Source organism: Choristoneura fumiferana, chromosome 14 (genome assembly GCF_025370935.1).
Source record: "Choristoneura fumiferana chromosome 14, NRCan_CFum_1, whole genome shotgun sequence".
In the NCBI taxonomy this organism is placed as follows: Eukaryota; Metazoa; Arthropoda; class Insecta; order Lepidoptera; family Tortricidae; genus Choristoneura; species Choristoneura fumiferana.
The window spans coordinates 2,339,075-2,350,191 of NC_133485.1; the positions used below are offsets into that span (position 1 = coordinate 2,339,075).

The 11,117-nt window shown below is 38.9% G+C and overlaps 1 protein-coding gene across 1 annotated transcript; it reads left to right on the forward strand.

Annotated features, from left to right (window-relative positions):
- Positions 1 to 310: 310 nt before the first annotated feature.
- LOC141434685 (transcription factor Jun-like) lies at positions 311 to 2,755 on the forward strand. Its single transcript, XM_074097118.1, has one exon. The coding sequence runs from the start codon at positions 425 to 427 to the stop codon at positions 1,142 to 1,144; it is 720 nt and encodes a 239-aa protein (XP_073953219.1). The 5' UTR covers positions 311 to 424; the 3' UTR covers positions 1,145 to 2,755.
- Positions 2,756 to 11,117: the final 8,362 nt, after the last annotated feature.

Below are 11,117 nucleotides of genomic sequence, written 5' to 3' on the forward strand. Positions count from 1 at the left end.
GTAAATTTACACCGAGCAGAAATAACATTAGTTTGATAACGATGTGTTGTGCTCGTAATTCCAAAAATAATATGGCCGTTATGATATTGCCGGCAGCAGAATGGAAAAAGAGCCAGCGTTTCTCGGTAATCGCACGAAGTCGTAAACAGCCCGCTGAGGCCTCGCGCTTCGTTACGATCCCGCTAGCCAATCAGCGACCGGCACTACAAAATATCACGACATACGCAGCCAATAGGCGTCCCGCTTTATCACGCGATATCTAAAAATAGCTTATCTGAGTCATGGAAATATAAGCAGTGTTCGGTTGTTAACAATGTTTAGAAACAAGTGGAACGTTGAACGAAGAGGACGTGCGGTGCGCAACTAAAAAGTTTTAAACTTCGCGCAGTGACTTTAGTGATATCCGGACGTTCAGTGCGTACACATGGTTCGCCACTTCGGCCACGGCATGGAGACTACTTTCTATGACGAGCAGTTTCCCTTGAGCGGTCCAGTGGAAAACCTCAAGAGAAACCTGACCCTAGACCTGGATCTCGGAAGGGGCGGAAAGAGGCCGAGGAACGGCCCTCCCTTGCTGTCCTCGCCTGACCTTCAACTTTTGAAACTGGGTTCACCGGAGTTAGAGAAGCTGATCATCCAGAACGGCATGATCACGACAGCGACGCCCACCCCCGGCGGCCAGGTGCTGTTCCCCGCCGCCACGGAGGAACAGGAAATGTACGCCCAGCCGTTCGTCGAGGCGTTACATAAACTACACCACAACGACCCGCCGGCAGTCGTCACGCGGCGAGTGTACGCGGACCTCGACCGGCCGCTCGAGCGCTTTCCCTCTCCGATCATCAAGGACGAGCCCCAGACCGTGCCCAGCGCTTCCAGCTCGCCCCCCCTCTCTCCCATCGACATGGACTCGCAGGAGAGGATCAAACTGGAGCGGAAGAGACAGAGGAATCGGGTGGCCGCGTCCAAGTGCCGGCGGCGCAAGCTCGAGCGCATTTCCAAGTTGGAAGACAAAGTGAAGCTGTTGAAGGGCGAGAATGCGGAGCTGGCACAGATGGTGGTGAAGCTGAAAGATCACGTTCACCGGCTCAAGCAGCAGGTGTTGGAGCACGCGAACGGCGGCTGCCTCATCGAGTCGCACTTCTGATCGCGCCGCCGCGCCAGCTCCTCCACATTCCATGCTAGTCGCGCCCGCTAGGACGCAGCATACAAAGCAATTTGTGATCTTAATTTTACTGTGTAATATATAGTTAAAACTCTAGTGTGTAAGGTGTTGAAGTCGTTGCGTTAACGATAGGTATGAGATTAGGTTGCCAGTGATGTGTCGAGGCGAAACCTCGAGGACGAGCTCCCGCTCTCAGTGGAACTATTATTCGAGGGATATACTTAGTGCTAACACGCCTCCGAAAGCTTAATTGCCTTGTAAGTTACAGAACAAATTGTTTTCCTTGTATCAGTATTGCGGTGCCGCGTTTAGAAAAGTATAAAAGGAAAATACGTGCAACGTCATTCGCTCGCCAGTCTGACTGAACGAGGTAAAGCGACGTTGCCAGATTTACGGCGAATTTCCCGTTTCAGCGATGTTGCCGCTCTTGCCACTGCGAGGGGATTTCCGACAGTAATTGGTTTTGTTGCGCGACGCCCGAATGTAAAATTTTCCCTTCAATAAGTTACATTGAGGTCATTGGGGTTAAACGCAACAAATGGAACACGCCTCCAAACAGGTTTAGACAGGAGTGCACGGTTGGTGCAAACGAGATAGCAAGCCGCGGTAAGGCTGGCAACGGCGCATCAAACCAAGTTACGAGCGGATGTTCTGCTAATTAAAATTCCGCCTGCGCTGCCCTCGCGGAATGGCGGCCATGTGTTCAATTTTGTTGTCGGACGCTCCGAATCATGTTATGTTACACAAGGTTAACTTTTTCATTGTGGTATACAATGTGTTTCATACATAAGTGTGACTGGATCGTTTGAACGTGTTTGATTTATAATATGCTTCATGTTTTAAGACATAATACTGTTTGGTATGTAAGACTGACTGAGTGTTAGATTTGCGCATTTGTTGTTCTTAGCTAGGTGTGGTGAGAGCGTGCTTTACGCAAAAGTATATTTCCCCGACACGTTGATGTGTTTTAACTGACCCGGTGCTCTTTGGTGTAGGACGTGACTTAAGTTACGCGAGGCCGTCCGATAAGTGTGGTGATGGACGAATGCTAGAGCATTTCATAATCGAGCGACCGATTGACAATGAGAGAGTGAAAGAGATGTATGTATTTATTAGTGAGAATGTCTCCTACGTCTAGGATGAAGTAGCAATTTGCAATCTCGAGTGCCTACGCTTTGTAAACTTAAAGCCATTGTTTTAATTGTTTTTGTTACCATTAATGTGCTACGGTAAATTGTTCTGTACCATTGTCTTCTATAGGTTATTGTAAGTAATAATAATAAATACCAATTAACAAGTTGAATTGTTATAGACTTTAATGGGGGAGCTAGCTGCAAAGACTTAAAGCCTGCAAAAGATTTTCTTTTTATAAAACTATTAGTAGCTAGCATACCTTTATATTTGTATCATTTTATACAAAATCGTCAGAATGTTAACAGTAATTTGTAAGTTTATAAGAGATAAATAAAGAACAGTTATACTAAAATAATATATTTCTATGAATGTAACAAAGAATATTGTTTTATACTGAATACATTATTGTATGCTAAAATCGAAAGAAGAGAATAAAATATGAAGATTATTATACTATTATTTACAAACTTTTATTTCCAACAAAACATTCACACGGCAGCATCAAAATCGAGGGATCAATTTATTAATATTTTTCATATGCATGATCCCTAGACATTTTTGAGCAGTTTATAACCTCGCAACTACATATTTTGAAGCTCGGATACTGCCTGGAAAGCTAGTGTTGACCTTGATAGTATAGCATACAATACACAACTAGGCCTTTTTAATGCATAATCCTTTTATATAAATATTAACATGATCATACGTAACACCCAAACTACAAATCAGCATCGAAAACGATTTTTGTTTATTTATTGTTCCGATAACTAAATCCAAACAATGTATTCGATGCTAATGCTATTACCAGCACAGCGAGTGAGTGAATTATTGATATTATCATTATTTTTAACAAACAATAAATTTCATCCAATGTCACTGAAGAAATAATTCTGGGATAAAATAAGAAGTTACTACCCAATTTATTTAGTGCTTGTCACATCAAATTAAAAGAGGGTTCTTTACCAGAGATTGCCCGTCCACTTAAAAAATTCGAACGTGAGTTAACAAAATACCTTATGAAACGGTGCCAAAAGAATTTCTTAACGAGTCGGATATCCGAATTCCCGAAGATTTAGATGTTTTTAAAAAATATTGACCAACTCACGAAATAGGTCAGCCAAGAAGGAAACTGCGCGGCTGGCCACGGCAACCGCTCCTACCTACGCATTGTTCTCTTTTAAACATCGCAGTATTTACTAACAAACCAATGTTTATCCAAAGTATATCGATGTAAACCCGTCGTCCACTGTTATATAAACACTTATTTTCATAACATAACATTCGAAGTTTTTGTTTGACGAAAATTAATCGATACAGATTGATGAAAAGCCAACGGAGGGTTCGTTTATAAGACGTCGTTAAATGAGTTGTTATAAGACAGGTTGACAATACTGGATGGGTTCCAAGGAAATCTCAGTGTGCGGTCGAGTGTCCCCGGGCGGGCGTCCTGGCTGACTCACGTGGGTAAAAAATACGCTAAATCTACAACGACAATGGCAAAATACAAAGACAGAATTATCGTGTGAATATTCGTGAAAAAAAAACCTTTATGCTCCCTTTGTTTCTGGTTTACAATAGGCGCACGCTCGAGTAACTTCCATCCATTACCTTTGTCGTTTTTAATGAGTATTTTCACGGCGCTGATTTCGACGATCCATTAAAGAATTGATAGTTTCAAGTACCTTTACTTTATCAGTGAATTTTTTCAAATTTTTGTTATCAACCATGAGGCATATCACGATTTTAATGATATCGCAGAGGAATTCTTTTATCATTTTTATTATTAAATTTTCCACCTGCCTGAATGAAGTGTACCTACATTGTTCAATATCGATTTAATGTGATTTTTTCAAACTTCTCAATAGGCAAGCTTACTATAAATATCACAATAATAAATTATTAAATTATTCACACACAAGGGACAAGATGACAAAAATAAAGATCATTGCATCAAGGGAGACGAAGTTAAAAAATCACCAGTCTCATGTAGTCAGAACATTATTTTCTTTGCAGACCCCATCATTATAATATCGACGCTCTTATCGACTGGCTCCCCTCCAACGCCGCACGTGCCGTCGACGATAAATAAATCACGCAGATTCATTGCACTATTGTGCTGTGAGCGTTGCCCCAGTATATAATTAGATTATGTAACTGCTTTAAAAATAATTATAGGAATCTAAAACCGTGTATAATTATGCCGGAGCAAATGATTATTTTGTGATATAATTTCTGGAACCCAAAACCATGTATAATCATGCCGTGAGCAAATAATTATTTTGTGATATAGTTTTAGGCAATAAAGCGTATCATTCTGATTGTTTCCATAGCGATAGTGATAATGCTTTCCCATTTCCTATTTACTTACTGTTAAATATTAAACCGACATGCTTAATTTTCGAGATGAACTCGTGGCAATGAATTACATACTTAGATAGTGAATTCAATTAGCAATATTTTGGGAGATAATTTTGATTACAGCGAAGGTGTGCTTTCTTCTAATCAACAAAGGGATGAATATGCTAACACGTCAGGCGATAATAGTTACTTCCATTTGGTACAATATGATTGATTACGTTCCTACCTACTTATGTGTCACGCTAATCTCGTTATCTTTAAAGAATGCATTAATGTAGGTATGTATTTGATTCTAACAAGACATCATAGATATTTATTCCCTTGTACTTAATAAATGGGAAAATTCTAATGGTTTATCTTAATTATAGTTAATACAATGAGATTGCTTAAGAGTACATAATTATAAAAGTTAAGCAGTAAATTTTATAAGAAACAAAGGTGCTTTATACTAAAAAAAACTTAATAATCGCAATAAAATACACAAATTACTACTTAATTGACACGTAGGTAATTATTTAACACATAGTACTTGTACCCCTTGTAGGTATATGTATGCACCTACCCATTAGATTGAACGTTACAAACTTAAATATTAACCCCTTACCATTAATTGACAACAAACCTATTTTAGTTAAAATGGCTAAAATTCGTTTGTTTATCTGTCACTTCGACATTTGTATTTGTTAGAAAGGGACAAACATTGTTAGTTAACATAGGCTTGTAATGAATTTAATATTTAATTTATTAATATTTTACTACTTACATACATATTATGATATAATTTTAATTTATTGTGGTTACATACATTTCAGACAGGGACCTAAGTAGCACACCTGTCCTGGATTTAATTAATTATGTAAATATCATCAATAACGTAACACGACATGTACATAAATGACATACGTCAAACATGCCAAACGCTAAAATGTGCAATGGAAACATGCGAAAAGTTTTGTTGTGTTTTGATTGAATTATCTTTTCCAACATTGTAATTTCGAAAGAAAACCCTGCGTTTATAAGTTCGCAAAATAATCTAATTAAAATATCAATAGCTTATTATTTGGATAATTGAAAAAGTTGAAAATAAATTAATACTTTAGTATAATGGTACCTACCTGTCGTCTTTTTTTCTTTATTTGCTTACTGTTGATAGGTAAGTATTCCGTTTCATGCCGGATTTTTCTCAACAGAGGCTTTTCGGAATCAGTGGCGTTTTTTTGTATTATTTATAGCATAAATACCGGGAGACGAGCTGTCGGTAGGCCTCCAACAAGATGGAGCGACGACTTGGTTAAGATCGCGGGATCGCGGTGGATGCGGAAAGCACAAGACCGGTCTGAGTGGAGAGCCTTGGGGGAGGCCTATGTCCAGCAGTGGACGTCTTTCGGCTGACATGATGATGATGATGATAGCATAAATTTAATAAAAATATTTTGTCTGACTTATTTTCAATTAAATAAATTATACTATTATTTTCACTTTTCGTTGTTTTTTCCTTTTTTTTCAGACTAAATGATTATAAATGTAAAACAAACAAATTTTGAATGATTCTGGCTAATTTAAACGCTTGCTGGGTGCTGGCTGATTAGACTGCGTCTCCACCAGAGATGTGCGAGGATGTGTTGCCAGGAATGAGTTTTTCATGAACCAATAGAAACTCTCCATTTACCTATCCTCGCACAGCACATCTCTGGTGGAAACAGCTGAGCGGAGCGAGGAGAGGTAAATGAAGCGTTCCTTATTGGGTCATCATATGAAAAACACGTTCGCAACACATCCTCGCATATCTCTGGTGGAAACGGAGCCTTATTGGGATCTATTGCAGCTTTAGAGATCGTGACTCCATTTTGAACCTCAGACGCAAAAAAGAGGGGTGTTAAGTTTGACGCCAATATCTGTCTGTCTTTCTGGCATCGTCGCTCTCAGACAGATAGACCAATTTCGACACGGTATTTTTACGTGAAAGCGAGTTTCCTTGTCGTGATTCTTAGATGTGCTTATACATTTTTGAGATATATCAATATCTCTAAAATTTAAATGACTGAATAAAGATAATAATATTTTGACTGACAATGTCGGGGGTTTTTAACATTTTTAGTACTTTTTTTTTATTCGACTGGATGGCAAACGAGCAAGTGGGTCTCCTGATGGTAAGAGATCACCACCGCCCATAAACATCTGCACCACTAACTTTCGTTAAGTTTTAGGTAAGAAAAAAATTGACTTATTTTAGCAAAAACGTTCCAAATCTTATCCAATGTTATTCTTTAATTTCACTTTTGATGTTACTGCTTTCAAAAATAAAAAATAAAATATTGTTGAGGTTTGGAACGTTTTTGCTAATACGTCCAAATATAAAGTTTGTGTTTGAAATAAAACGTTGTTGTGGCTTTCGGCTATGATTTACTACATTTATAAACACTTCTCGTAATTTAAACCAATTCAATGTGAAGGCTTGACAGACAAATGAAGAGATGAGATGCTCGGCCTCTATCTGCGAGTTAAGTGTGAGGGCGTAGGTAGGAGTGAACTCTTAAATATCGGTTATCACATATCCTAGGTACCTACTATATCTAATAGGACGGACCCAAAAGGGGGGGGGTCATGTAGGTCATGCCCTTGGGCCTTGGGCAGGGTCTAGACAAATAAAAAAAACAGTAAGTAGGTACATGTTTTTTTTATTCATTGATTTAAATAGTCAATTTGTTTCTTTGTTTGTTGTTTCACCACGTCTAAATCGCTGAACCGATTTTGATGAAATTCGGTATACAGATAGTTTGAGTCTCGGGGAAGGACATAGGATAGTTTTCATACCAGAAAATTGCATAGTTTCCGCGGAATAGCGATAACCGTCGCGGGTAAAAAAAAACTAGATTTTGACCACTCCCTTGCTATCTTACTTATTCCAAGGCATTTACATATGGTGTTTGGTTGGTCGTGATGTTTGCAGGCAACCGGTGGATGCAAGATGCAAGTGGCGAGACCCGGCTTAAGACAATAAGTACGGCCTATCAAAACAAAATCACACCATGATCGAGGTCGGGAAGTCACGTAAAATGCAATGATAGATTTGTGTTGTGGGCGAGACTTTACTGCATTTTTGTGATAAACAGCTACCATTATTCATGTAAACAGTAAAGCATTGTACTTAAGCTTGTACGTACACAAAGGAAAGTGTGCCAGACGCAGGACCTCGCTTCCGCGTCCGCTAAATTGCGAAATGGTTCGCTATTGCATGTTGCAGAAATGAAAATGATCCCTCGAGTCTCGTTATGTTTCATAAGTTCGAAAAAAAATCTCCCCTTTAGTCTGGCAACGCACCCGCAGTCCTAATAATGCTGTAGGTGTCCATGGGTGACCCGCATGCTCGTTTTCCAACTATTTAATAAAAAAAACTGGGAAACAAATAAAATAGGATTGGTAGCACATTTTTTAGAAAGCACTTACACCGGCAATTCTGTGAATGAATAAACGTGATACCTACGAGTACTTGATACACTCGTACAGTTTCTTTTATTTTCAGATTAGAATAAGTGTAAGTAATGTTTTTACCGGCGCCGCAGCAGCAACAGCGGATCAGCTCAAACGGCGCAAATATGCAGCCCTTGGGGAGGGCTATATTTTTGCGCCGTTTGGTGTTGAGACCCTAGGGCCGTGGGAGCCAGGCGCACGCGATATCCCGAAAGAGATATCCGTGCGCCTCATTGATGTTTCAGGTGACCAGAGGGCTGGCAGCTATTTTGGGCAAAGGATTAGCCTTGGGATACAACGCGAGAATGCTGCCAGCCTTCTGGGGACAATGAACAGCGACGGTGACCTAGGAGGGTTTTTTTTATTTATAGGTTAGGCTAGGTTATATATTTTTTGTACATAGTCATATTTTTAAATGTTTAATGTATTGTGTTTTATTGCTTATTGTTATAAATAAAATGTATCTAATAAAGTCGCGGGTATAAGCTAGTTATAAATAAATAATTAAAAACCCGCGTAGCTCACCCAAAAACCTCACGCTACACTAGTATAGCGCATCTAGCGGCGAATTCGTACGCGATAGCCCTCATTGCTGTGAAATATTGTCCCGTGATATTTATTTATTATTAAGTACAGTCAGCAAAAAAGCTAGCTTACTGCCTCGTGCCACCGCCCATGAGTACCAACAGCTCAAGGAGAGGAGGGAGAGACATTGGCTTGGTCTGTTACCGGCCTTCAAAGAGAGTATAAATCCTTTTCTTGTAAGCCCCGATTTCATAGTTTTCTGGAAACAACCTGCCATTCACCTCCTTGTCTTTATTAACGGTTGATAAAAAACTGGGTCGCGAAGGGAATCGCATGTCATAATAAACTTATCAACAACGTCGTCAGCCTTTGTTCAAGACTTTAAAGACAAAGCGCGCGCGCACGTGTCAACGCACACGCGCGTAATACGCATGTACGTACATGCACACGCATATAGATACGCACACATAAATATGCATTTACGGTCCTTTGATTGTTTATACGGGTTATGTATGATTTTGTATTCGTATTGGTATTTACCACGTACATTGCGTTTAACATGAATTAGTTTTTTTTGTAGTGAAGCATGTGTCATTTTTGGTGGAGGTAGAGTCATCTCAGCATAAATATATCGTCACTACTTTGAAAAAATCTCGTATCTAAAATCAATATATCAACAAAATTGTACCTTGTCTATAAAGTTCACTCAGAAAAATTATCTATTTTGAGCTACGAGTATTTTTGTAAAGTAGTGACGATATTATATCTCTAGGTAAAGTACAGCCATCGCGTCAAATATATAATATATATACAAGATATTTGAGAATATTCCCGAAGTTCGAGTTACTTAGTACGACTGAACACACCTTTAAATGTTTTTCAATTCGGTACTTTTTTTCCGTAAAACCTATATCGAAAATACAAACTGAAATATAGATGCACAGAAAAACCAGAAAATGTTGTTTCTTTAAAAAAATATGGCTCTGTCCATCGGAGGACAATTTTGCCAGTGTCTAGTAGTTTTTGCCGTTGTACGGTAAAAAAAATCTAGAAAACGAAATATGAGAGGTAATGGTGGATGAACGATGACAGCGCGAGATGCGGTTAATTATAATCTTTTTATTAAGTGTAGTTACGCTTTAAGGCGGTATACTTTCGACATAGATTAATGTATAGAAGCATTTGTCAACTCAATTTGAAAACATTACAGGGTTGTCTTGTCTGCTCCAGTTTTTTTTTCAATATGGGGGTCACGCACGACTCCCTCAGGGGGTCGTAAATGCCCCTTAGGAGGGGTCGCAGCAACTTTTTTAAAATACTCTCTCCGTTATTGTGTATGATTGTTCAATGTTTGTATTATCAACGTAAGATAATAGTCCAATATTTCTCAAGCTTGGGGTTGCGTCATGATGAAGTTTCAAACACATTATATATACCTACGAAAGTCAAGAGTCGGAAATTATAATCCCAATCCTAAATCAACGTCACCAAACAAAAAAAAATACCTACACCTTAACAAAGGCAGAAAACTTTCCGTCAGAAAACCCATCAACATTTATAATTCACGCCCGAACCCAAAAAGAAACATGGCAACATTTACAATTTGTTGCTCGAAAAGAAAAATGGCGGTCGCCGAGTCAACGACATTGGCGCCGAAAATATTCGACTGAAGAATGGGCGGCCATCGTTCTTTGTCACTGGAGGGGAGTGTCCCACCTAGGGTTGCCATATATTAAGAATGATATGTCCTGATGAAAATCCTGACATCACCCTAAAAGTCTTGACATTTCTTGTAATAGAGATTTGGCACAGCTAGAGCCCAGCTGGGCTACTACGAAACTCGAAACTCGAAGTTCGTATCGTACTGTCCCTCTCGCTCTCGTATTAAATAGTTAAATGTCAGAGGGACCGCACGGCACGAACTTCAAGTTTCGAGTTTCGTAGTAGCCCAGCATAGCAGTAGATCTAAAAGAAAAATCTTGCAAGTTGTGTTACATTACGGCGCTCGATTGACTATTAGGTACAAACTCGATCGCTTTCGGTCTTGATTTTTCTCGAAACTATAAACTGAGCTGTAAAAGTGCTAACAAATTATATACCAATAAGTACCTACTTTAAGAGATGTTATGTTATCTTTCTTATCTTAGGTACATTAATACATTTTTTTTAAAGTTAACAAGTAATTACATAGTAGATCAAAACTTAAATATTCAATGTTTGGCGCATATTATACAATTATACATAGTAAGGAACCCTCCACTGCGCGTGGCCCGACACACGCTTGGCTGATTTTTGTTATTTTATTTACATATAAGTACTTTAATATATAAATATGAATTACACTTGTTACAATAATATTGTTTGTGACGAACACAGTAGACTTGAAGTTTGCATTCTAAATTACCGAATACTCGGCCCAATTTCTAGAATTAAAACCAATTCGGGAACTCCGAAAGCCTGGAACGTG